Genomic DNA, 27,328 nt, shown 5'->3' with positions numbered 1-27,328 from the left:
AATGGTGTAGTGATGCCCAGTCACCCGAACCTACTGACTGAATGGTGTAGTGATGCCCAGTCACCCGACCCTACTGACTGAATGGTGTAGTGATAGCTGCATGCATCCTACAGTAAAATAGACTATCGTAAGTGAGCTGAAGGTATCATTGTCATCAACCCACTAATGATGTTCATGAGAGATTTTCCCCAGTAACAGAAAGTAGTCACAATCACGAGTGGTGAAGCACAAGATACAAACAACACACTGTGGACTGATGATATATTGGCACCAAACAAAAAAATATATATTTAAAATACCATACTGTAGATTGAGGCGGATGGTAGTAGGCTATTATTAAATCAATATTCTGAAACCGACTGTGGTCAAGAGAAACACCCTGCAAGTGTGATCAAACAGGTAGTCCCTCCTGTGAAGCCCCCTCCCATTAAGTAAATCCAACAATTTACACAGGCTTCACAGGAAGAAACTTGGTTTGGCATTGATGTTGTGTACACTGTAAAGGTGTTGCTGTAACATTAACAGTAATTTACAGGGAGCTAGGGGTAAGTCAGTTAATGTATTTCATATTGCAGTAGAACTACTGCAATTTAAATAGTGTCAAAATAAGTACTGTGTAATGACGCATGGTACAATAACAAAGAATTTAGGTATATTTCACTGGTCACCCCCACACATATCTCCCTCGCCAACTTTAAGCATCAGCTGTCAGAGCAGCTTACAGATCATTGCACCTGTGCATAGCCCATCCGTAAATAGCCCATCAAACTACCTCATCCTCATATATATATATTTTTTTTTTATTCTTCTTTGCACCCCAGTATTTCTACTTGCACATTCATCTTCTGCACATCTATCACTCGTGTTTATTTGCTAAATTGTCATTATTTCGCCACTACGGCCTATTTATTGCCTTATCGCCCTAATATTACCTCATTTGCACACACTGTATATAGACTTTTTTCTATTGTATTATTGACTGTACATTTGTTTATTCCGTGTGTAACTGTGTTGTTTATTATCGCACTGCTTTGCTTTATCTTGGCCAGGTCGCAGTTGTAAATGAGAACTTGTTCTCAACTGGCCTACCTGGTTAAATAAATGTGAAATAAAAAAAATAAATGACAGCATATCAATGAATATTTGGTGTTTTGTAGCACAGGCTTCCAAACCGGCAGCGACTACAGGGCAAAACAGGCCAAAGGGACATGGCAAAATGCTCAAACATTAAAGGTTAAAGACTTGCTACCACTCTTATCCATCCCCTGTATATTTAAATTGATGGGGCACTGTAACCACATTGGAGTTAGACTGGTACAGCATTCTTACTAACAGGTGAAAAAAATAGTCTCTTACAAGGTACGCCTCAAAATATATTAATGAGACATAAAAAAAAAAGGTTTTGGCGCTCCAATAATACAGTACGGTACTGTATTCTGTGGAAAGGAATTACAGCACCATTCGAAATACAGCAGTTCTTTGCCCGCACACAACAGTTTCCCAATGCACCATAATTTACCTACCATGGTCCAAAGTGTGTCAAGTATTCTGTCAGTGCCACTTACTGACGTACAACCAGCAGGTCAAATGATGGACTGATGTTTTTACAGGAAGAAAAAAAACATTTGTAAACAGAAAATTAGCTCAGTTATTGAAAGGTTATTTAAGTAAAGCAACACACCTAGCATTGGAACACATTGTTAATTTATTCACATAATTCAATTTAGACATCGAGTTACAGCTTGCTGCTTTCATAAGAAACCTCATGTTAGAATACCCTCTGACTTCTAGGATGAGACCTGAAAACCATACAGGATACTAATTAGACTGAAGGGAACCACTGAAGAGATGCTTGAGCACATTCATTTAATTATCACAAATCGGAGTTTCCTTTTCTTTAACATTAATTTAAATCAATCAAGTTGTGCTTTGGGGACAGGACGGAGGGGAGTGATAGACTGTTTGGCAGTTGAGTGACGGGATGGTTTAGGCGGCTTCCTCTTCTCCCTCCTCTTCAAACTCGCCCTCCTCAGCGGTGGCATCTTGGTACTGCTGGTACTCAGACACCAGGTCATTCATGTTGCTCTCAGCCTCAGTGAACTCCATCTCATCCATACCCTCTCCGGTGTACCAGTGAAGGAAGGCCTTACGACGGAACATGGCAGTGAACTGCTCAGAGATACGCTTGAACAGCTCCTGGATGGCTGTGCTGTTGCCGATGAAGGTGGCAGACATCTTGAGGCCGCGGGGTGGGATGTCGCAGACAGCGGTCTTCACGTTGTTGGGGATCCATTCCACAAAGTAGCTGCTGTTCTTGTTCTGGACGTTGAGCATCTGCTCGTCCACCTCCTTCATGGACATGCGGCCACGGAAGATGGCGGCCACGGTGAGGTAACGGCCGTGACGGGGGTCGCAGGCCGCCATCATGTTCTTGGAGTCGAACATCTGCTGGGTGAGCTCAGGCACGGACAGGGCGCGGTACTGCTGACTCCCCCTGCTGGTGAGGGGGGCGAAGCCGGGCATGAAGAAGTGCAGGCGGGGGAAGGGCACCATGTTGACAGCCAGTTTGCGGAGGTCGGCGTTGAGCTGGCCAGGGAAACGAAGGCAGGTGGTCACTCCACTCATGGTGGCTGACACCAGGTGGTTGAGGTCTCCATAGGTGGGTGTGGTGAGCTTGAGAGTGCGGAAGCAGATGTCGTAGAGGGCTTCGTTGTCAATGCAGAAGGTCTCATCTGTGTTCTCCACCAGCTGATGCACAGAGAGGGTGGCGTTGTAGGGCTCCACCACTGTGTCGGACACTTTGGGAGAGGGCACCACGCTGAAGGTGTTCATGATGCGGTCAGGGTACTCCTCGCGGATCTTGCTGATGAGCAGGGTGCCCATGCCAGAGCCAGTACCCCCACCCAGGGAGTGGGTGAGCTGGAAACCCTGGAGGCAGTCACAGCTCTCTGCCTCCTTCCTCACTACATCCATGACAGAGTCTACCAGCTCTGCTCCCTCTGTGTAGTGGCCCTTGGCCCAGTTGTTTCCAGCTCCACTCTGGCCTGCAGACAGAAGTGTCATAACCCATTATTTCCTGGACAAGATTACATTAGTAGTCTGCCACCAAATCTCATATTTCCACTGACTACCAAACCAACCACTCACCGAAGACAAAGTTGTCTGGCCTGAAGATCTGTCCGAAGGGGCCAGACCTGACAGAGTCCATGGTGCCCGGCTCCAGATCCACCAGGATGGCACGGGGGACATACTTCCCACCTGAAAAATTAAATCAAAATCAAATAAACTTTTATTTGTCACATACACAGCAGATGTTAATGTGAGTGTAGTAAAATGCTTGTGCTTCTAGTTCCGACCATGCAGCAATATCTAACAAGTAATCTAACAATTTCACAACAACTACCTTATGCACACAAGTGTAAAGGAATGAAAAATAATATGTACATAAAATAAGAAGAGGGAAATGTTGGGCATACTGAAACTATTGTTGCTGTACATGTTTTATATATGTATTATTTGTTTGTATAAGTGTAATCGGTTAATTTTTCCTAATTAAAACAGACGTTTAATTAATTGCGCATGTTTCAATAATTGGAGACATTGTGGTTTATGTATGAAATGCTATATAATGTGCATACTGTACCTGAGGCCTCATTGTAGTACACATTGATCCTGTCTAGCTGCAGGTCGCTGTCTCCATGGTAGGTTCCAGTCGGGTCGATGCCATGCTCATCACTGATCACCTCCCAGAACTGAGACGAGAGAGAATGAGAGAGAGTGAGCGAGGGGGGGTACAGGCGGAGGAGATGCAAGTCAATAGCAATACACAGAAGCATCCATTTAAAACGCAAGTTAGAATATAAATAAATAGATATAATGCAATGTGTATTTTCTGTTACATGGACATTTACCTTTTCAAGAGCAACACAAACAGCATGACTTGCATTAAATAATCCCTTTACATAATTCTGGAATCGTCTAAATGCTTCAAATTAAGCATTAAAATGCCACTTAGACCGAAATATTGAATCAGGTTGAATATGTAATGTCATAAGAGGGAGAACGGAGGTATTCTAGTGGGCTACCATATCTTTACCTTCAACGCCCATATTACAAGGACCCCAAATAACCATTGAGAATGAATCAGCGGAAAAAATAAAATAAAAAAATAATTAAATCAGGATATGGCATATCGTATGCAACATCGATTAAAATGTAGTTTATCTTGTTCACGGAATGACCATGCATTTTTCGCCCATGGTAGCCTATAGGCCTATTATAGCCCATCGAGGATGCAGTCTTATGGGTGGATTACAAGCGGCCATTCTTAATTTAGCTACGCACTACGCAGAGAGAACGAGAGGTTTATCTAGGTCGCATGCAATCCCCAAATTAAGCAATCTATTTTATTGATATACAAACAAGAGAAGAGTAATACCTTGGCTCCAATCTGGTTTCCGCACTGTCCGGCTTGCAGATGCACTATTTCGCGCATTTTGGATGGAAGGAAGGGCGTTAGCTGTGAAGATTCGACGGTGGAACGAGAAGGTACTGGGCTTGGAGGACTCTCTTTGTCTTCTTACCCAGCTGACTGTCTGATGGACCCGCCTCTCCTGCTACTACTGGGCCGAATCGGTGGTGCAACCTGACGTCATCCCCATGGTAACGAAAGACTGGAGGAAAAAGGGGGATACATCGTCCTTGGCTCGTGGAGAGAGCGGATAGGATGCTGTGATTTGGATCTCGACATTTTATTTATTTTATTTTATTTAACCTTTATTTAACTAGGCAAGTCAGTTAAGAACCAATTCTTATTTACAATGACGGTCTAACAAAAGGCAAAAGGCCTCCTGCGAGAACGGGGCCTGGGATTATTTTTAATTTTTTAAATAATAGTAATAATAATAAATAATAATAATAAATACAATATAAATACAGGGCAAAAAACACATCGCAACAAGAGAGTCAACACAACACTACATTAAGTGAGACCTAAGACAACAACATAGCAAGGCAAAACTCATGACAAAATAGCATGGTAGCAACACAACATAATAACAACATGGTACAAACATTATTGAGGGCACGAAAAAACCGTTTCCCCCTCAGGAGACTGAAAAGATTTGGCATGTGTCCCCATATCCTCAAAAGGTTCTACGGCTGCACCATCAAGAGCATCCTGACCGGTTGCATCACCGCCTAGTATGTCAACTGCTCGGCATCTGACCGACCGTAAGGCGCTACAGAGGGTAGTGCGAATGACCCAGTACATCAATGGGGCCAAACTTCCTGCCATCCAGGACCTATATAATAGGCAGTGTCAGAGGAAAGCCCATAAAATTGTCAGAGACTCCAGTCACCCAAGTTATAGACTTTTTTCTCTGATACCGCACAGCAAATGGTCCCGGAGTGCCAAGTCTAGGACCAAAAGGCTCCGCAACAGCTTCTACCCCCAAGCCATAAGACTGCTGAACAATTAATAAAATTGCCACCGGACAATTTACATTGACCCCCTCCCTTTTTTACACTGCTGCTACTCGCTGTTTATTATCAAATCAAATCAAATCAAATCACATTTTATTTGTCACATACACATGGTTAGCAGATGTTAATGCGAGTGTAGCGAAATGCTTGTGCTTCTAGTTCCGACAATGCAGTAATAACCAACAAGTAATCTAGCTAACAATTCCAAAACTACTACCTTATAGACACAAGTGTAAGGGGATAAAGAATATGTACATAAAGATATATGAATGAGTGATGGTACAGAGCGGCATAGGCAAGATACAGTAGATGGTATTGAGTGCAGTATATACATATGAGATGAGTATGTAAACAAAGTGGCATAGTTAAAGTGGCTAGTGATACATGTATTACATAAAGATGCAGTAGATGATATAGAGTACAGTATATACATATACATATGAGATTAATAATGTAGGGTATGTAAACATTATATTAGGTAGCATTGTTTAAAGTGGCTAGTGATATATTTTACATCATTTCCCATCAATTCCCATTATTAAAGTGGCTGGAGTTGAGTCAGTGTGTTGGCAGCAGCCACTCAATGTTAGTGGTGGCTGTTTAACAGTCTGATGGCCTTGAGCTAGAAGCTGCTTTTCAGTCTCTCGGTCCCAGCTTTGATGCACCTGTACTGACCTCATCTTCTGGATGATAGCGGGGTGAACAGGCAGTGGCTCGGGTGGTTGTTGTCCTTGATGATCTTTATGGCCTTCCTGTGACATCGGGTAGTGTAGGTGTCCTGGAGGGCAGGTAGTTTGCCCCCGGTGATGCGTTGTGCAGACCTCACTACCCTCTGGAGAGCCTTACGGTTATGGGCGGAGCAGTTGCCGTACCAGGCGGTGATACAGCCCGACAGGATGCTCTCGATTGTGCATCTGTAGAAGTTTGTGAGTGCTTTTGGTGACAAGACGAATTTCTTCAGCCTCCTGAGGTTGAAGAGGCGCTGCTGCGCCTTCTTCACGATGCTGTCTGTGTGGGTGGACCAATTCAGTTTGTCTGTGATGTGTACGCCGAGGAACTTAAAACTTACTACCCTCTCCACTACTGTTCCATCGATGTGGATAGGGGGGTGTTCCCTCTGCTGTTTCCTGAAGTCCACAACCATCTCCTTAGTTTTGTTGACGTTGAGTGTGAGGTTATTTTCCTGACACCACACTCCGAGGGCCCTCACCTCCTCCCTGTAGGCCGTCTCGTCGTTGTTGGTAATCAAGCCTACCACTGTTGTGTCGTCCGCAAACTTGATGATTGAGTTGGAGGCGTGTGTGGCCACGCAGTCGTGGGTGAACAGGGAGTACAGGAGAGGGCTCAGAACGCACCCTTGTGGGGCCCCAGTGTTGAGAATCAGCGGGGTGGAAATGTTGTTGCCTACCCTCACCACCTGCTGGCGGCCCCTCAGGAAGTCCAGTACCCAGTTGCACAGGGCGGGGTCGAGACCCAGGGTCTCGAGCTTGATGACGAGCTTGGAGGGCACTATGGTGTTAAATTCCGAGCTGTAGTCGATGAACAGCATTCTCACATAGGTATTCCTCTTGTCCAGATGGGTTAGGGCAGTGTGCAGTGTGGTTGAGATTGCATCATCTGTGGACCTATTTGGGTGGTAAGCAAATTGGAGTGGGTCTAGGGTGTCAGGTAGGGTGGAGGTGATATGGTCCTTGACTAGTCTCTCAAAGCACTTCATGATGACGGAAGTGAGTGCTACGGGGCGGTAGTCATTTAGCTCAGTTACCTTAGCTTTCTTGGGAACAGGAACAATGGTGGCCTCCTTGAAGCATGTGGGAACAACAGACTGGGATAGGGATTGATTGAATATGTCCGTAAACACACCAGCCAGCTGGTCTGCGCATGCTCTGAGGGCGCGGCTGGGGATGGCGTCTGGGCCTGCAGCCTTGCGAGGGTTAACACGTTTAAATGTTTTCCTCACGTCGGCTGCAGTGAAAGAGAGTCCGCATGTTTTAGTTGCGGGCCGTGTCAGTGGCACTGTATTGTCCTCAAAGCGGGCAAAAAAGTTATTTAGTCTGCCTGGGAGCAAGACATCCTGGTCCGTGAGGGGGCTGGTTTTCTTTTTGTAATCCGTGATTGACTGTAGACCCTGCCACATACCTCTTGTGTCTGAGCCGTTGAATTGAGATTCTACTTGGTCTCTATACTGACGCTTAGCTTGTTTGATTGCCTTGCGGAGGGAATAGTTACACTGTTTGTATTTGGTCATGTTTCCGGTCACCTTGCCCTGGTTAAAAGCAGTGGTTCGGGCTTTTAGTTTCACCCGCATGCTGCCATCAATCCACGGTCTCTGGTTTGGGAATGTTGTAATCGTTGCTATGGGAACGACACCTTCAACGCACGTTCTAATGAACTCGCTCACCGAATCAGCGTATTCGTCAATGTTGTTGTCTGACGCAGTACGTATTCGGTGCATCTGACAAATCAAGTTTGATTTGATCTGATATTGACACCAAGGAACAATAACAAATATTTAAAATACCACACTGGAGGCGGAGGCAGATGGTTGATTTGTTTTTAACCAATATCCTGAAACCTTGAGTTTTCAAGGGAAACACAGGCTAGCCCCTCCAAACCCCTTTCTCCCCCTGTGAACCCCTCTTCATCCCCTTTCCTAATGTAAATGCAATGAAACTGCACTGGCTTTTGGGGAAGAAGCTTGGTTTGCCATTGAGGTTGTGTAAGGGGAAGATTAGGCCTACAGAATACCCTTTGAAGCTTTGCTCTATATGAGCATTCATTAGTGTCAAAAGCACTGGCATATAATTATTGCTTTAGATTACACAGTTATCCCCATTGTACGTTTTATTTGCAAATAATTAATGTAGTGCAATGTACAAACAGGTATAGCAGTTGTATACAATAGGTAATGATGTGTATGGTATTTACGTATTTACGTTAGGCCTACATTGTACCTGCCTTTGTTATAAACATATGTTTTAGGAACACAATGTAATGTGAGGCCAATTTTATTTATGATGATTTTACCAATAATTTTGGTTGATCATATTTTCGTCCTGCTTCATGAGATATATCTTGACAGTCGTCTTTCACTTTTCAGTCTTTTAAAGGCTTTTAAAGTTATTGATTGTGTATCTCTATCCACAACCTTTAACAATGTTGCCATTCAAAACATGTAACAGGTTCTAGGCTAAACCAGTTTGCAGCTATTCCACATGTGACCAATAGGGCTCGACTTCCTGTGTCACGTTGCTGTCTGTCACGCAGTACTGTGTGTCTCTGGAGTCACACACAAACACAACTCAAAAGACAGGAAAACAGCCTGCACTTTTAAGGTCTGGCATTACAACAAGAACAATGGAAGAATAGGCACTTTGAGTATCTGTTTTGAAAATCAAAAGGGAGGTGATTTCTGAAAGACAAAGTAAATAATCTTCACGTTTATATGCTTGACATGGGAATGTAGTATTATTTAAGCCAGCGGATATCTTCTTCACAGACTCCCGGTACCTGATCAGGTGAAGACATACATGTCATCCAGTGTGTGTCTCCCAGAGGAGGATCTCTCCTGTCCTGTGTGCTGTGACATCTTCAGGGACCCTGTCCTCCTACCATGCAGCCACAGCTTTTGTAAGACCTGCCTACAATGCTACTGGAACACCTCAGCCCTCAGACAGTGCCCTGTCTGCAGGAGAAGAGCTTCCAAGCGCACCCCTCCCTCCAACCTGGCTCTGAAGAACCTCTGTGAAGCTTTGCAACAGGGCAGGATTCAGAGCTCAGTCGAGGGGAACCATGTACTTTGTTGTCTACATGGAGAGAGAGACTCAGATTCTTCTGTCTGGTGGACAAGCAGCCTGTCTGTGTAGTGTGCCAAGCCTCGAAAATACACAAGAACCATGACTGCGTACCCACAGAGAAGGCAGCACAGGATTGCAAGGTGAGAGACTGAATAATAATTGAAATGACTCTAGTATGTATATGCATGAAATCACTTGGCAACGTCTGTTTTCATAGTTAACGTTGCCATTTTCTCATGTAAGGAGCCTGTGGCCCCTGGCAGTAGAATGCTGTTAATCAGGTCTATCCTGACAGTATATGTGAGTGTACAGTATTAGCAGAGAAATATAGCAGAGAAATTCCAAAGTGTGTAAAGTATTATATCTGATCTGCTGGTTGTACGTCAGTGAGTGGTGTTGATGGACATACAGTGTATGCAGAGTAAAACATCTTTAAACATAGTCAATTATCTCAGGTATTGAAAGGGTTATTTTAGTCAACCGACACACCTGGCATTGACCCTATTGTTAATTTATTTCACATAATTAAATCTAGACGTTTAATCGAGTTACAGCTTGCTGCTTTCATAAGAAGCCTCATGTTAGAATACCCTCTGACTTCTAGGATGAGCTCAACGTAACACTGAAAACCTTACAGCATACTCTGGACTCCCTCATTAGACTGAAGGGAACCTCTGAAGAGATGACCAAGTCCATTAAGGTAATCTCCACAGATGTCATCTCAGTTTCCTTTTCATTAAAATGAACTCAAATCCATCAAGTTGTGCTCTAACTGCCCCTCAGACAGATAAAGGATCTGTTTGTGGAACTCCACCAGTTCCTGCATGAGGAAGAGGCAGCGAGGCTAGCTGCTCTGAAGGAGGAGGAAGAGGAGAAGATAGGGCTGATGAAGAGTATGGTGACAAAGGCTGCAGCAGGGATGTTATACCTCAAAGAGACTATAACAGTCATAACACAGGAGATGACTGATGCTGAAGACATGACATTGCTCCAGGTTTGTACTGGCACAATTTACACATTACACACAAATTTGAAAAAGCCAGAATAATTGTTTTTGAGGAGAGGATGGGATTTATTTTTTTATTCAGCCACAATATTACACTTTCTTTGCTTTTCAGAATTGTAACGCCACTATAGAGGTATGTTGAAATCCCCCACCTCTCTGTCGATCATTCTATTTTTTCCTCCCTCTCTCTGCTTTGGAATATTGAACAGGACAATTGTATTATTTTGTAATTTCAGAGCCCAGGGCAGGGCCCAGACAGGATTTCAGGGGCGCTGATTGATGTGGCCAAGCACCTCTGTAACCTCAAGATCAGAGTCTGGAAGAAAGTGCTTCTGCATGTTGAATACAGTAAGTCAAATTCAATGGTTAACAGAGATGAGGAGATAAGGAGGTTAACTCCCACAGCATTTTAACCTGGCGGAGAGAAGCTAAAACAGTGGTGAGTGACCCAAACCCTTTTCCTGTCTCTAACCCAGTCTCTGGCCCATTTCCTCCTCTTCAGCTCCTGTGACCTTGGACCTAAACACAGCCCACCCCTGCCTCTTCCTGTCACATGACCCCACGTCCCTTCAGTACACCAGCCAACCCCACCGTCTCCCTGACAACCCTGAGCGCTTCCACATGAGTGCAGAGGTCCTGGGCATGACCGGGCTTAGCTCAGGAAGCCACTGCTGGGTAGTGGATACAGGATGTAACCATGACTGGATTCTGGGCGTGGCCTGTACGTCTGTCACCAGGAATGCGGAGGTCCAGGCCCAGCCCGAGAACGGGTTTTGGACCATGTGTCTGCGAGACAGGGAGTACAGAGCGATGACCTCACCCCCAACAGCCATGACAGTCACAGAGAAACTCAAGAGGGTCAGAGTGCAGCTGGACTGGGACAAGGGTCAAGTGTCTTTCTTTGACCCTGCTGATGACGATACACCCCTTGACTCTTTCTCACACACATTCACAGAGAAAGTGTTTCTGTATTTCTATACGCAAAGCAAACACCCCCTGAGAATCCTACCTGAGAGGATGTGTGTTACAGTGCAACAGAGTGGGACAGGACATCCCTGTACAGTTCCCGACTGATCATTTTTTACAATATATTCATTTCTGTCAACCCACAAATAGTGTGACTTTTATTTACAGGGTTGTGTATGTCAACTATATATTTGATACTCCATACATACAAGCACAAGTTTACAGATATGTTTCCCCTTTCTTCTTACAAGTATCGGTTCTGGTTAAGAAGGATTTCAATAAGGGAACATGTTTACAATCTGTAAAATTATATAAATCATTATTAAAATGTGTTGTTCAGAACTTGACACAAATTGTAGATCAGAGACAACCAAAATCAATGAACCATTGAAAGTGTCAGATTTTGTTTTTGTAAATACAGTTACCTTCGCTGAGAACACAAAATCTTTCGAGTTTCCCATCCTAGATAAAACAAATACATTTTATTTCCATAATGGAGTGAAATGAACTTATTCACTATTAACCAGTTATAACATGTTAACTGCTTTAACATAGAACCATTATTATAAAATTAATAGCTCTAGCCACGCATTGTACACTTTGTGTTCATAATCTTTTGCGTCCTGGAGTAGGTTCTTGAGGGGGTGGTGATTGTAGATGGTTCCGACTGATACTTCTCTTCAGTGATGATAGGGTCTCTGTAGGAAGGAGATGGGCGGCGAGCCCACACTGCTGGGGCTGTGGAGGTGTGACTCATACGAGCCAGGGGTCATACCCATCACTCCCTTTGTCTCCGGCGTCTCCCCTCGCAGGAAGTCATCCTCATCTGCATCCGAGCACTGAGACAGAGAGAAAACAGCCAATCAAACCACAAAAACAACCAATAGGGAGACACACAGCATCCAATCATGTGTGTGCCTGAGAGAATACAAGACTGTCTGTGTTTTACCGGTCTGACTCTCTTGGTGGTGACGGTGTCCACCCCAGTGTCTGCTGGCTCCTCCCACACCTGGTAGAGGGGCTCGATGAGTTTACTTGACCTGGAGAGGAGAGAAGAAAAACATGATCAGAAATGCAAAATTAACTCTCTTCTTAGAGTTCAGGTTGTACTACTGCCATTTCCAATTTCTCCTGTTTTGTGCCTACTGATAAGTGGTCATGGGTTACCTCTTGAGCACGTAGGGGTCGAAGGGGAAGAAACTGTCCAGGGGGTTGGTGTTGGTGGACACACAGTCGCCCCCCACGGAGCTGCGGACCACTGGGAGAACATGACGGTTGTTCCTCTCGATGATGGTGTAGCAGAACACCAACTGGTACTTTCTGTGGATGGATGGATACACGTCTGGGTCAAACAACCACTTCACATTTTTAGAAGCAGACAGAAACTAACACAGTGCTGTAGCAGAGTGTAATTGATGTGCGACTGGCTTAAAGGGTGGTTGGTCGGTGTACCACTGTACCTGGTGATGGCAGCAAACATGTTAGTGACGGCAGGCAGGCAGACCTTCAGAGGGTTGAGCTGACACATCACTATCCTCTCTAGGTTCAGACTCTGCAGGTACGCCAGCCCTGGGAGGGAAACAGACACACAGTTATATAATACTGGAAACTGGTAGAGACAGACACACAGTTATATAATACTGGAAACTGGTAGAGACAGACACACAGTTATATAATACTGGAAACTGGTAGAGAGCCCCCCCCTTACAGACACACAGTTATATAATACTGGAAACTGGTAGAGAGCCCCCCTTACAGACACAGTTATATAATACTGGAAACTGGTAGAGAGCCCCCCCCCCTTACAGACACACAGTTATATAATACTGGAAACTGGTAGAGAGCCCCCCTTACAGACACAGTTATATAATACTGGAAACTGGTAGAGAGCCCCCCTTACAGACACACAGTTATATAATACTGGAAACTGGTAGAGAGCCCCCCTTACAGACACACAGTTATATAATACTGGAAACTGGTAGAGAGCCCCCCCACAGAGATTGCCAGGCCAGTGAGATATCAACTGATACAATAAAAAACAAAATTGTAAGTATCTGTGTATGTGTTTTACACGCATGTGTAATCCCCTACCTTTCTTCATGTTGCCCTCCAGGATGCTCCTGTGTCTGAAGATGAGTGTGTAGAAGACAGCCTGGCAGGCGTTGTAGAAGGGCCCGTGTAGCGTGATGTCACAGTAGGCCCGGGAGCCGGAGTCCTGGCTGTCTATGTATAGGTGGAGCCAGGGGACCAGCAGGTCCAGACACGCACGTACCGTACTGCAGGACGAAGAACAGTCAGAGAATCTTAGTTAGGGAGTTAGGAGGGACCAGAGAGTATGCTGCGTAGAACCAACCACACCCCAACATGCTCTAAGGAGCCCTTGATGATCAGCAAAAGTAGGGTGTGACTCACACGACGGGCAGGAAGTTGGCACGGGCCAGGAAGCTACCCATGTAGCCAGCGGCAGATTGGCGCAGTACTGCCGGGTGAGACGGGCTCTGCAGTAACCTCCACAGGTGTTCCAGAAACGCCTCCGCCAGAGCCTGAGAGAGGGGTCAAACACACAGCCAATCAATCGAGTTACCCACTCAACCGTTCTATAAAATGCCACTACTATAAAGCCGCACGGATGCACACTGTTGCGAGTACTGACCAGTCTGAAGCTGCAGAGGTAGAAGAGGGCGTATTGGACGTGACAGGAGGCGTGTGTAGGTAGGATAAGTTTATCAAACACACACACCAGGTCCTTGTACAGATCCTTAGTCCGCTCCACATCCAGACAACCTGCCAGAGAGAGAGAGTAGAGGGGGAGAGAGATTGAGGGGTGGAAGGGGAGAGAGAAAGGAAGCAGAGTAAGCACTGTCTTGTCATATGTCTAGTGAGTGTGTGTGAAGACCCTGTGCTCACCGTTGACGTGGCACATGTCCTTGATGAAGGCCAGCAGCACAACCATGAGAGTGTCCAGTCTCTCAGCGACAGGGTGGACCATCACATTGGTCCCTGCTGGACTGGAATTCACTGAACACACATCCTCATCCTGTGTGAGAGAGAGAGATGAGCGAAACGTCACACCACATCAGTCGCAAAATGGAGAACTATCACACCAGTGACTGTTGTATGTAAAACATAGCAGATCTAGTCAGTCACCATGTCAAAGAGGCCCTCCTCCTCCTGCTCTCCTTTCAACTCCTGCTGCACAGCGTTCTCCTCCACATCCTCTATCTCTCCCCGGGGAGCACTCACCTGGAACACAACACACCGTGTTATAGCACACAAATGACACCTATTTCTCAGTGAAGAACTGGAAAGCCAAAACACACACACGCAACTGTGGCTTAACTAACACACACTTACATCCAGTTTGAGCATCCTACTGATGATGAGTTCCAGGACGTCTCGTCGTAGAGAGGGGATGTACACCGCCACCCGCAGAAGGTTATGGACATAACACTCCTGGGGAGAGCGAAAGACAACCATACTGTACAACAATCTGACAATAAAATTTAAAAAAACATGAGGCTACCTACCGCAGCTTACCAGGGTTCTGGAAGATTTCTGCACAAAAGGAAAGTTTTCAATCAGAATGGGCATCAGGAAACAGCTGGTGCTGAAATGAGAAGGACGAAAAAATATGTTTGTTACCAGTTTGCATTGGGGGTCAACAATTCCCAAGGTCAGACTTGGGTCTGAAAATTATCCAGCAACATGTTGTAGGATTGTCTTATGGCTACTTACGATGGGACATATCTGCCAATCAGCTGCAAGGCCTGGTGACACTGGTCAAAACTTCTTGGAAGGTCTTCAAATCAAGAAAGAAGAGAAAGGGTTAAAACTGTGCAGAAATGAAAAGAGTACTTGACGTTTTGAACTAACATCCAACGTTGAACAAGTTGGATCTGTGAACTGGGTGTCATTATACCCTTTATATTGGAATGGAACCTTTATACTGCAATGGAACGTTGATTCTGTAACATTTGAAGTAAAAACAAAATTGTAACATTGAAGTAAAACGAAGATTTATGAGGAGGTCTGTCAGCCGGACAAATCAGTAACCATAAGGGGTGGGACTCCTGCAGTGAAAGTCCCCAGTGCTAGAGTCTCTGTGCATTATCTTATCTACACCTCACCTCCCCTCTTATCATCCTCACTCTTCAAGGACTTTAGAAGTGAGCCTAGTTTCCCTAAAAGGACGAGTGGAGCAGCCTTTTACCAAATGCAGTCTCAGGTCACTATGAATTTACTGCAGTGTGTATTTCAATGAAACGTTTCAGGGACTGTCCGTTGAACAACCTTGGTTTTCCATCGCAAACAGTAATGAAACAGTAACACCTACTTTCATCGTCATCATCCGAGTCAGAGATGTCCACTCCTCCCTCACAGATCTTCACTCTCTCTGGAAAGGAAGGAAAAACAATACGTCTTCAAAGTAGCCATATTGAGTTATCAGAATGTCCACGCAGACAGGCAGGAACTCACTGGGTTTGAAGTTGGAGACCACCATCTTGAGGCAGGCCCGGAGGTAGACCGTCTGGGCAGATACCAGGTTACTGAGGAAGGACAGATACTCCTCCACTACGGCAGGGCTTCGGCCCAGCCACGGCAGCCTCTGGTTCACAGAGACACAAGGGGTAGATACAGCATTAGAAAACTGTTCCTGGACTGGGCAGTACTGTCCATCTCTTGATTCAAGTGTTCCATCCTCACCAGAGCCACATAGATCAGCTGCTCATGGTCTTTGCTGAGTTGTGTCACACAATTCCGGAACTCCTGCAGCCAGTTGATGATTTGGGCATCCTGTCAAAAAAGGAAGACATTCTATTATCATTAAGACCTCTGGAAACGTCCTTGTTACACTGTACATGTAGCAGAACTGCTAGTCGTGCTCATTTACCTTGATATCTGGATCTGCCAGCTGATGTTTCAACAACTCATAGTCACTGGTGTCTCCCTTGAAAAACAACCAACCAGCAGCAAATACTGTCATATGTATACCAGGTTATAACTACATTCCAGAGTGAATCACATAAGTGTCTACGGCATCCAAGTTTGGTGTCACTGGATTGGAAATCTCACCTGTTTGAATTTCGCTAACGTGGCAACAACATTTCCCCCAAACCGCACCGTCTTCAAGGGGGGAGTGTTCATGAAATCTCTCCCTTCAATCTCCATGCTTTACACACACGCGCTGGGGAGGGAATGATGGCAACAATAGCGCGCGAGTAAATTGACTGAGCTACAGAGTGGTAAGCAAGTATTGTGAACCATAAAGCATGACAACACACAATACAGTTAGCACATCTTGCTATAAATGTGCTAGCTACTATTAGTTTGATGGTAATGCGCTTACAGAAACGTATTTGAAAGGCTTCAGTTTTACCAATCAAATTAAATCGTGTTCAGATAGCTACAATTCTATTAGCTACGCAAAATGCTGTTTCGATCCTGATACAATTAAACGTGCCTTCTCCATGCCGCTAACTTCACAACAGGAAGAGAGAATGGTGAACGATTTTATTTACGGAAATGAATGGTAGATTCTTCTTTCTGTACTAGCGCCGCGGTCTTCTATGGTGCATTACTGCTACCTACCGTGGCGGAGCAATAGGCATATTTGATTGAACAGTTCCGTCAGAAAATGTCACCTTTGCCATCGCTGCCTATCTGGATTGAGCGTTATTAATCCGACTCTAATATTGCACTCTAAATTTATGGGGAGGGATTAGAACATTGGACACGGCATTTGGGCTCCCGAGTGGCGCAGCTGTCTAAGGCGTCACTACAGTCCCTGGTTCGAATCCAGGCTGAATCACATCCGGTCGTGATTGGGAGTCCCATAGGGCGACGCACAATTGGCCCAGCATAGTCTGGGGTAGGCCGTTATTGTAAATAAGAATTTGTTCTTAACTGACTTGCCTAGTTAAATAAATGTTACATAAAATTGTAGGGAATGTTTTTTCAAGCAGTAGTGAATAAATTGACAGCGTTTACCTCAATTCAAGACGTGGTGAAATCATGAACATTCATGATGTACTTGTCCTGCTCTGAGTGTGTGTCTCTTCCAGCAGTTCATCCAGCAGGCTCCCCACATGGCGCATGGGTTCAACCCGGGCATGTAGCCTGGTCTCATAGACCAGACATAACATAGTAAACGTACATTAGGAACGATCAAAGTATAGTTATATGTTTTATTTAGTATGGTTACATAAGACAGATGGTTATTATTATGGTTATGAAATGAGGGTGTTGGTTGGGGTGGATGGGTAGGCATATAAACGCAAACGTCTACCAACCCAAAGGTTGTGAGTTCAAATCTCATCAGGGATAACTTGAGCATTTTAGCTAATTAGCAAATGTTCAACTACTTACTACTTTTTAGCTATGCAATTGCTTAGCATGTTAGCTAACCCTTCCCCTAACCCTAACCTTAACTCTTTTAGCGAACCCTTCCCTAACCATAAGGTTAGCCACCTAGCTAGAATTTGTAACATATACTGCGTTTTGCAAATTCGTAACATATAGTGTGATTTGAAAATTCATAACAAATAAACATATAACATAACATGGACATCCACAAATGAATACATACCATATTAAACATATCATACTAAATGGAGTGTGGATTTACATACAGAATATTACGAAATGCACTGAGACCAAGTTGGGGCATTAGACCAAACCAGATGCTGGCTGAGCAGAAGCAGCAGTAACAATGATTGGTGCACAATTGGCCCAGCGTCGTCCAGGTTTGGCCGGTGTAGGTCATCATTGTAAATAAGAATTTGTTCTTAACTGACTTGCCTAGTTAAATTAAAAAAATAGATCTACAATTCAACGCATTGGCTTTAGGCACATTTATTCCCACTGATTTACCAGATATCTACTCGATACTCTCAGTCGCTATATCTCAACACTACTCATCCACTCAAAGCCCAACACATCCACTCAGACATACCTGTACACAGAGTATTACATTTCGGTCATTGAAAATGTTGTGCCCATTAGGCACAAACTGGTTGAATAATTTCAACAACAAAAAATGAAATGTGATGACTTTGAATCAACAGTGTTCAACCAGTTTGTGTCCAGTGCAGTGAAATTTGAGATTTTCCAGTTCCATGTTTCCAGTTGTTTTGAGCGCAGCAGAAGTCATGCTGGATTGACAGCATGCCCAATGTTGAGTGTTTGTCCTTTTAAGCTGGGAAAACTTGGACCACACAGCCACTCCACTGAATTGCAGGCTAGTGATTTATTTGCAATGCTTGCAGTTCGCCACTGATTCCTTCCAAACCACTCATTGTTGAATTTGTGATTTCCAATTTTTGGTGTAATGTTCATGTCCAATGGCCAATGAGCACAGATACGGTTTATCTACAATTTCATATGATAAGGATTGAAAAGGATTTGCCAGTAGATTGTCGACTTGATTCATGATGATGACTCCCAGCTTGCTAGCTAAGATTTTAATAGTCTGATGTTGACAATATCAGTCCAATAAAAGATACAGTAGATATGTGATTTGATATCATTTTATCTGTGGCCAATGACCTTGAGCCTTCTTGGATGGGCACTTCGAATGTAACTCTATGGCAGCACCCAAGGGGCTTGAATTTTCTATCTCTACCCGTAGATTTGGCGGTGACGTAGTGTCCCCATGAGTGACAAAACACTGAGCCAATCACAGAGCAACTAACCACCACCACAGAAAGCAAGGATGAAACACCTGCATTTTGGAGCTGTTTTACTCAAGAAAGCAAAAAAAGAGACCAAGTTTGTATGCGGCTTTATTAACTCAATGATTTAAATTTTTTATATTGTTTGCAAACTGATATGTGACACGTATTAATGCCAGAATAACATTCAAAACAGGCATACAAATCTAAAGTACCATCAATTGCAATTCTAGCAACGTGATTTACGTGATTCGCTGCCTGTGCGGCTTATTTTTTGTAGGAGAACCTCAAGGGAGTTACGCACTAGAACAGGGTTTCCCAACTGATTTTTGCCCACAGGTGGTTTTATTTGCCCCCCCCCCCCCCCCCCCAATCTTTCTGAGAGACATTTTTAATTTTGTATTATTTTGGGGGGCATGAAAGACTGTAAAAACACCAGGAAATCAGCTCCAAGTGATTTTAATGTGAGAAATCTGTTCCCAATTATTCTCAAATGTTAACAAGGTTTAAAATTAATATGTTTCAGTCAAACATTATATCTGTTTGGGCTTCTTGCAGCCACTTTGCAATCCACAAAATATTTGTAATTTTGTTTCCGGCCCACCGACCTTCCGCTCAAGAAAAAAAATTGTCAAGGGGCTGAATCTAGTTGATGATCCCTGCACTAGAATGTATGAGCACTGAAGTGCCTTTTGACGTGCTGACCCCAACAGCCACCCCAGTGGCCCTCCATTTCATAGAGTGAGGACACTTAGTGAGTTATTTTACTTTGGAATTGAATAAGTCAGCAAAAACAAAGACCAAAGTTCCAGAGAGATGTTCTGGATCCATTCCTTAGATACTTTAGTCCCCAGAGGTCTTAACCTAGAGAAGGACCATAGTATTATTTTGTGAAGCCCCCCCCCCCCCCCCCCACCTACTGCAGTTGAAAAAAAGCTTTCCCAATTTTTTACTGGTTCCACTTCTGTAGTTCATCACTAGGTGGCGACATTGACCACAGTACCCCACACCCTGAGTATCAACCTGTATGGTCTACCACAACATCTCTCATTAGAGCCACCAGTTTAAGAGTTTTCTCCCTAATTGTCTGCCCCATGCCCCATATGAACTTGTCTATTCCCTTTGTGATTATTCTGAAAAATGCCATTGAAGGCCGAAAGCGTAAATCTTTTAAACTTGCTTAATAAAAGTAGGATTTTTTAATGGTGAACGAGCCTTGCGCCTTTTCCTTTCCAATGATGTTTACACATTTTTAGGTTGCACCTCAACTCACATTGGTTGAGCACCCTCTACTTCTTTCCAAATGGGTCCAGAGGCTGTCATAACCTGCTTGGGTAATGAGGGGGTTGATTTTTTTCTCAAAGATTTTACCACTTTCCAGAATTGACCTGGATTTCCAACACACTCAGATACATAATTCAAAAAGTATATTGACTTTGCTTATCTAACCAGAGTAAGACATCTATTTCTCAAATGTCTGAAGGACTGCCAGTCACAGGAAGAATTAGTCAATCCAGCCTTTCATAAAATATTTGTGACAATTCATGCGTGAACTATGGGTCCTTTACCCTTCATCTCCTATGTGGGGGATTCTTATCTACAACAGAGTTAAACAGAGAGGTAAAACGTTTAAGGGCCTGATCCGAGTCAGACATCAATCATGCAACCCCAAGTCATACAGGAAATGTTGTTCATTGAAAGTTCTAAAATGTCTCTTTGTAATAATGCGTATACATGATTTAGGTAGCTTAGTATCACTAATGCAGGCAATGGGACAATGGTCACTGAGCTTGTTAGCAAAGATTCCATTAGCTCTGTACTTTCAGAATGATATCCAAAATAGTAGATTTCTCAGGGTGTTTTAAGTTGGGGCAAGCTGATTTAGTTACCAGTTGAGTTACATGTAGCTCAGTACAAATATATGTCAGTCTATCTGATACTGGCATCAACCAATCCAGGTTAAGATCACCCAAAATTCAGAATGAGTATAGTTAGCAAGTCAGATAATTTGCTAAGAGCAATTGGGAGGGCCAAGGGAGGGCAATAAACTCCCAATAACGTTAGTTGGGCATTATTACAAAGGCTCACATTTAGGACAATCCATTCAAATTGCTTAGGGACAGAGGTGGTAATACACACAGTAACATTCAAGTTGTTCTTTGTGAATTTGAGACACCTCCACTTCTGCCAGCACTGTCAGATCTTTAAACATTATATCCATTTAGAGACATATCAGAGTCTGGCACATACTTTTTTAACCAAGTCTCAGTAATTAACAAAATGTCAGAGTTAGTTTGAGAAGACAGACTTTCAATAAGATCCATTTTCGAAATGAAATTTCTAACATTTACATGAATCAGTCCAAGACCACAGCTGTGGGATTTCAGATAGCCTCTAACACAAACATGCTATGGTAACCCGCTATATGAAATGGCCATGGGGTTGGCTTGAAATTGTATAGATACAATATTGCTTAGAACTGTGCAATTTGGTCTATGCCTTGAGCAAGGACGTGGAATAATACAAGACTCGATTAGGGTTACCTGTTTTAGGTTACCTGCAATTGCATTATCGTTTTCAAGCGAGTACAAAATTCTACTCTAGGCTGCAGTGAAAATGTCATTTGAATAACGGTGACAAAGGCCTGTGATTTGAATGTTTCATTCCATTTGGATCTCGAAAGGCGCGGTAGCAGGCCAGTCTGGATGTATTTTTATATTTGATACTGAGACGTGCTGTCTGTTGTAGATCATCATTCTTCCTGTTAGGTCTAGTTATTCAGGAACGCTAAATGCGCGCTCTGCCTCCTCTCCAATCCAAGGGTCTATTCCTCGCGCACATAGAACCTAACACTTACATGTAGACTAAATATTTATCATTTAACTTTTAAAATGTATTACCTGTTGTGGTATGTGGCATAAAAACAACGAGTCACAATGTTTTAATCCGATTAGATACTTCAAGCGCATGCGCACATTGTCCAAAATATAATTCCAGCCTCCTCAAAATGGTTTAACATTAACCAGGTTTCCATCCAATTTTTTTACGCGAGTAAAGTACATGTTGGATAAATAAGTCACGACATCATGGGAAAGCATGCAGTTTATTAGGCAACAGATTAAATCATTTATGATGACCTTCACAGGGTTGTGGTGAAAGTGAATACTGATGAGTTTAATGCTCCTTTCAATAAATATCGAGGGTCTATTCTGGTGACATGATGATCGAAGTTTGGTGCCGTTTGATAAATAAAAATAATCTTGCACTTTTGTCCATAATAATCTCATCATGTAGGCTATACCCACTCTGTATGTGAGCTGTTGGCTAGAGCACATGTGCCAATACGAGAGTGGCCACATTCGCTATACCTTTGCAAAAAAATGTGTGTGGCAAAATCATCAGTAGGCCTAGAGATAAAAATGCGATGGAAACCCATTTAACTTGTTGTTTTTTATTCGGTGCACGGGAATTTAACCGCAGAAATGTACTTTATGTGCACTACGTATTTCCACACATACCTTTCTTTCATACATTTTTATTCAAGAGCATATAAAGAACATGTACTAAACATACACAATATATATTTGCTGTCTTTACAAAGGCCGTAATTACATTCACATGTTAAGGATACATTTAGGTTGTATAGAGCAAATATTTCAAGAGTCTGAATAAGAATACAATTTGGATAATGCCACAGGAAAAATACAAGAAAAAAAGGAAAAAATGACAGAAATGACAGAGTAAGACCAGTACGATATGTCAGGAACTCTGACCAGTACGATATGTCAGGAACTCTGACCAGTACGATATGTCAGGAACTCTGACCAGTACGATATGTCAGGAACTCTCATCAGACACCTTCGTACCTATTAAAGACTGGCTAATGTGTTGGTCCAGTGTCACTTAGATTATGCCTGAAGATCATGGTTCACCAGCAGCCCCAAATATGTAAAGAATAAGCTACAGGCCAGACAAAGCAAGCTTGTTCTTAAACTCCCCCCTCATAGTCAACTTGAGGTCAAACATTTTTTTTGTCTGTACTGCTGTAATTTGTCTGTATCTATGTAATTATATATGTATTTATGTACAAAAAAAAGCAGGGACCACAATGGAAATAAGTTCCCGACTTTATTGTGCAATCCCCGTCACAACAATATGTGTACTTTGTGTATACTGTATACATTTTTTTTTTACCTGACACAATTATCAATCAATCCAGACTGTGCAACAGCCATTTGATGAATGGAAAGTGACATCTGTTACAACAAAACAAAAAGTTTAATAACACTCAAAGATTGTCAAGGCAAGGATTCGATACTGCATAGGCCTACAAGGTAGGGAGGAAGTACTTTCTGTTTGTCGAAATTGACATAGTCTATTTATTGTGGTGTTGAAAAAGCAAACCATGATACTGAAGTGGCCGAAGTCGGTATGCTTTGTTTATTGGTTGTGTGGTGCATTGGCACAGAAAGTTGTTGGGGGAAAATGTGTTGCATATATTTTATATCATTAGAAATAGGCCGTCATTGCAAATAAGAATGTGTGCTTAACTGACTTGCCTAGTTAAAATAAAGGTTAAATAAAATAATATGGCATCAAAATGTTGAAAATCTGAATTCCCCCTAGCTGATCATTGTCTGCAGCCGTAGTGGCGTAGTGTAATATACATCGTAGTGTAATGAAACAGGCAGCGAGAGTGAGCACGCCCATGGAGGTCGGCGAAACCTCCACCTTCTGGCCCGTAGCCCTGCGTGACATTGACTGTGCCACAAAAGCATGCTGAAGTGGCAAAGTCGATATGCACGTTTATAAGCAGGGTCGCTAGTTATTGTTATTTGTGGTTATGTGGGGGGGGGGGGGGCTGTTTCACAGGAGGCTGTTGGCACTGGCTCGTGTTAATGATGGAGCAGTAATAGTGAATAGCTATCAAATACATCAAACGCATGATTTCCAGGTGTATGATGCCATTCCATTTGCTCCATTCTGGTAAATATTATGAGCCGTTCTCCCCTCTGCAGCCTCCTGTGGTTTGTTTGTAGAGTGATTCAGTTGGTTTTAGAATGGTGGCCTTCCTAAATATAAATTTACCATTTGGTCTCCTCCCACTCCCCTGCTCTATATCATCCCATCTCTACAGCGTGTCTGCAACATACCTGTCGTGGGCTTGGCTATATAGGCCTACACACAGCTACATCGAGCTCTGTAAACTTATTTCGGAAGCGCCGTGGTTGTGGGGGAGCGCAGCTCTAGCTCTATATGCGGTCCAATTCCAGCAGTCAATTTCAAATTTAAAAATTAGATTTGAACTGTTATTGTCCTGGCGTCGGACCTATTCGAGATTTATTTTAGCCCCTTGCCGGAGAAGAGGGTTTTTGTCTAGGAGGGATACGGCTTTTGTAAAAGCTGACTTTTCATAGCATTTAGGAGAAGGGTTAGGTTTAGCTAAAATGCACAAAAAACTACTTTTGACGTCAATTTGACAAAAGCTGTAATCCATCTAGACATGACCGGAGAAGAGACGGGAGGGAGGGGGCAAGAGTGCGTAATGACGGATAAAGAGCATGAAGGAGGCGAAGGAAGAACGGGAAGAAGAAAATCCGACAAAGATCAGGTTTGATTTTACTATTCTAAACACGTGTCACGTAATTTCATTAAATAGCCCGTGTCTTTTTAGCATTATTTGATCCCCAATTAGCTGCTTTTGAGGCAGCGGTACTCTACCTGGGGTCCAAAAAGTGAACAAAACAACATATCAAATACAAAATATACACTATATATACACAACAGTATGTGGACACCTCTTCAAATGAGTGGATTCGGCTATTTCAGCCAGGTGTCTAAAATCGAGCACACAGCCATGCAATCTCCCTAGAGACATTGGAAGTAGAATGGCTTTACTGAAGAGCCCAGTGACTTTCAATGCTGCACCTTTCCAAGTCAGTTTGTAAGAATTCTGCCCTGCCAGAGCTGCCCAGCTTAAATGTAATTGCTTTTATTGTGAAGTGGACATGTCTAGGGGTAACAACTGCTCAGCTACGAAGTGGTAGGCCACACAAGCCCAATAATGTTTGTACCATGTTGTGTTGTCATCTGTTGCTGCCTTGCTATGTTGTCTGATGTTTCTCTTTACTTAGTGTTGTGTTGTCTCTCTTGTTGTGATGTGTGTTTTGTCCTATATTTATATTGCACTTATTTTAATTTTATTTTTATCCCAGGCCCCGTCCCCTCAGGAGGCCTTTTGGTAGGCCATCATTGTACATTAGAATTTGTACTTAACTGACTTGCCTAGTTAAATGTAAGTAAAAAAATAAATTAAAAAGCTCACAGAATGGGATCGCAGAGTGCTGAAGAGCATAAAAATAGTCTGTTCTTGGCTGCAACACTCACTACCGAGTTCCAAACGGCCTCTGGAAGACAAGTCAGCACAATAACTGTTTTGTGGGCAGCTTCATGAAATTGCTTTCCATGGCCTAGCAGCCACACACAAGTCTAACTATACGCCATGCGCAATGTAAAGCTCGCCACCATTGGACTCTGGAAACACGTTTTGGCGGATGCCAAGAGAACGCTACCTGCCCGACTGCATACTGCCAACTGTAAACTTTGGTGGAGGAGGAATAATGATCTGGGGCTGTTTTCATGGTTCTTGCGAGGCCCCTTAGTTCCAGTGAAGGGAAATCTTACAGCATACATTGATATTCTATAGTACAGTTTGGGGAAAGCCCTTTCCTGTTTCAGCATGCCAATGCCCTGTGCACAAAGCAAGTTCCATACAGAAATGGTTTGTTGATATTGGTGTGAAAAAACTTGTATTTATTTATTTCTCCCCCAATTTTGTGGTATCCAATTGGTAGTTAGGCTTGTCTCATTGCTGCAACTCCCGTACAGAGGTCGAGAGCCGTGCGTCCTCCGAAACCCAACCAAGCCGCACTGCTTCTTGACACAATGCCTGCTTAACAAAGAAGCCAGCCACACCAATGTGTCAGAGGAAACACGTACACTTGGCGACCGTGTCAACGTGCAAGCACCCAGCCCGCCACAGGAGTCTCTAGAGCGTGATGGGACAAGGACATCCCTGCAGGCCAAACCCTCCCCTTATGGACAACGCTGGGCCAAATGTGCACCACCCCATGGGTCTCCCGGTCGCGGCCTGCTGCGGCAGAGCCTGGACTCGAACCAGGATGTCTAGTGGCACAGCCTTGGACGACTGCGCCACTCGGGAGGCTGTGGAAGAACTTGACTGGCCTGCACAGAGCCCTGATCTCAATCCCATTGAACACCATTGGGATGAATTGGAACGCCGACTGCGAGCCAGGCCGAATCGCCCAACATCAGAGCCCGACCTGGGTCTTGTGGCTGAATGAAATTAAGTCCCCGCAGCAATGTTCCAGCATCTAGTGGAAAGCCTTCCTAGAAGAGTGGAGGATGTTATAGCAGCAAAGGGGGGGCCAACTCCATATTGATGCACATGACTTTGGAATGAGACGTTTGAGGAGCAGGTGTCCACATACTTTTGGTCACATGTGGTGTACATTTATAATTTAGTCATTCAGCAGACGCTCCCATCCAGAGCGACCAACAGCTAGTGCATTCTTCTTAAGATAGCTAGGCGAGACAACCACATATCACAGTTGTATCCCAACCACATATCACACAGGCTATTTAATATAAATGCGAAATATAATGCAAAATGCATAAAAATGTCTCCAGTCCCCGTTGTGCCATAAGGTGTTCTTTTTTTTCTTTGGGAATTGGCAAACCAAAATCGGGTGTGAATGGTAGCCTACTGTTTTCTGTTTCTGTGTAAAATATTTCACTGAATGCAGAAAGTATAGTATTAACTGACTTTTATTATAGAATAAATAACATTTATCGCAAAAGAAAAATCAATTTAGATGTAAAATTGCAGTAGCCTGTCATTCCTCTCCATTTCGTGGTATTTCTTTATTTAACCAATTGCTCTCTTTTCTGTTGCTGAAATTCAGTAGGCTAAAGTGCTTACAGAACCGGTAAACTTGTAACTTAATCTTGGTCTTACAGTTCCACCTAACCTGTTGTACCCTAATCTTGATATAGCCTACATTCATCAATACCAGTAGCTTTACATTCATCAATACCAGTAGCTTTACATTCATCAATACCAGTAGCTTTACATTCATCAATACCAGTAGCTTTACATTCATCAATACCAGTAGCTTTACATTCATCAATACCAGTAGCTTTACATTCATCAATACCAGTAGCTTTACATTCATCAATACCAGTAGCTTTACATTCATCAATACCAGTAGCTTTACATTCATCAATACCAGTAGCTTTACATTCATCAATACCAGTAGCTTTACATTCATCAATGCCAGTAGCTTTACATTCATTGGCAAAAATCTACCACCTCAAGGCTCTAT

General features: G+C 43.4%; 4 protein-coding genes across 10 annotated transcripts in view; 2 read left to right on the top strand and 2 right to left on the bottom strand.

The window, feature by feature from the left end:
• Window positions 1-1,685: 1,685 nt before the first annotated feature.
• LOC110538666 (tubulin beta-4B chain) lies at window positions 1,686-4,645 on the bottom strand. Its single transcript, XM_021625627.2, has 4 exons — window positions 4,439-4,645; window positions 3,644-3,752; window positions 3,148-3,258; window positions 1,686-3,044 (listed from the first exon to the last, which is right to left on the bottom strand). Exons 1-4 carry the CDS (start codon window positions 4,493-4,495, stop codon window positions 1,987-1,989), a joined length of 1,335 nt encoding a protein of 444 aa, XP_021481302.1. The 5' UTR covers window positions 4,496-4,645; the 3' UTR covers window positions 1,686-1,986.
• Window positions 4,646-8,729: 4,084 nt separating this feature from the next.
• Window positions 8,730-11,388, top strand: LOC110539001 (zinc-binding protein A33). Its single transcript, XM_036938826.1, is given in 7 exon segments — window positions 8,730-9,360; window positions 9,363-9,421; window positions 9,886-9,981; window positions 10,069-10,275; window positions 10,400-10,420; window positions 10,524-10,635; window positions 10,790-11,388. Coding segments are annotated over 7 exon segments (1,413 nt in total). The 5' UTR covers window positions 8,730-9,014; the 3' UTR covers window positions 11,362-11,388.
• Window positions 11,383-17,379, bottom strand: LOC110538665 (RNA polymerase I-specific transcription initiation factor RRN3). Of its 5 annotated transcripts, none has more exons than XM_021625625.2 (18): window positions 17,242-17,379; window positions 16,327-16,438; window positions 16,145-16,201; window positions 15,958-16,047; window positions 15,730-15,859; window positions 15,587-15,646; window positions 14,989-15,052; window positions 14,791-14,860; window positions 14,608-14,706; window positions 14,401-14,496; window positions 14,161-14,290; window positions 13,907-14,037; window positions 13,666-13,796; window positions 13,345-13,529; window positions 12,714-12,822; window positions 12,421-12,573; window positions 12,203-12,293; window positions 11,383-12,092 (listed from the first exon to the last, which is right to left on the bottom strand). In XM_021625625.2, exons 2-18 carry the CDS (start codon window positions 16,420-16,422, stop codon window positions 11,934-11,936), a joined length of 1,851 nt encoding a protein of 616 aa, XP_021481300.1. In that variant the 5' UTR covers window positions 16,423-16,438; window positions 17,242-17,379; the 3' UTR covers window positions 11,383-11,933. The 5 variants fall into 5 exon arrangements, with proteins under 5 accessions (XP_021481300.1, XP_036794718.1, XP_036794719.1 ...); XM_036938823.1 differs by lacking the exon at window positions 17,242-17,379 and adding an exon at window positions 16,843-16,942; XM_036938824.1 differs by lacking the exon at window positions 17,242-17,379 and adding an exon at window positions 16,773-16,790.
• A 6,687-nt stretch (window positions 17,380-24,066) lies between these two features.
• Window positions 24,067-27,328, top strand: part of LOC110538664 (transient receptor potential cation channel subfamily M member 4) — a 58,180-nt gene continuing 54,918 nt past the window's right edge. For 2 of the 3 annotated variants that reach the window (XR_005035156.1, XM_036938821.1), the window contains exon 1: window positions 24,067-24,534. Coding sequence is in view for 2 of the 3 variants with exons in the window: in XM_036938821.1 (XP_036794716.1) it covers window positions 24,427-24,534 (108 nt within the window). In the remaining variant the exon portion in view is untranslated. The remainder of the gene's footprint in view (window positions 24,535-27,328) is intronic. The other variant, XM_036938820.1, reaches the window with a different exon arrangement.

Source organism: Oncorhynchus mykiss, chromosome 12 (assembly GCF_013265735.2).
Source record: "Oncorhynchus mykiss isolate Arlee chromosome 12, USDA_OmykA_1.1, whole genome shotgun sequence".
NCBI classification, from domain to species: domain Eukaryota; kingdom Metazoa; phylum Chordata; class Actinopteri; order Salmoniformes; family Salmonidae; genus Oncorhynchus; species Oncorhynchus mykiss.
The sequence above is the reverse complement of the archived record's forward strand: the minus strand, read 5'-3'. Positions and strand labels throughout refer to the sequence as shown.

Coding starts and splice junctions, on each gene's coding strand:
- LOC110538666 (XM_021625627.2), bottom strand. CDS start 4,495: ATGCGCGAAATAGTGCATCTGCAAGCCGGACAGTGCGGAAACCAGATT. Junction 3,259..3,643: donor GTACTACAATGAGGCCTCAG/GTACAGTATGCA, acceptor TTAATTTTTCAG/GTGGGAAGTATGTCCCCCGT. Junction 3,045..3,147: donor GCCAGACAACTTTGTCTTCG/GTGAGTGGTTGG, acceptor TTCTGTCTGCAG/GCCAGAGTGGAGCTGGAAAC.
- LOC110538665 (XM_021625625.2), bottom strand. CDS start 16,422: ATGGAGATTGAAGGGAGAGATTTCATGAACACTCCCCCCTTGAAGACG. Junction 14,497..14,607: donor GTAGGATGCTCAAACTGGAT/GTAAGTGTGTGT, acceptor GTTGTGTTCCAG/GTGAGTGCTCCCCGGGGAGA. Junction 13,530..13,665: donor GCCAACTTCCTGCCCGTCGT/GTGAGTCACACC, acceptor TTCGTCCTGCAG/TACGGTACGTGCGTGTCTGG.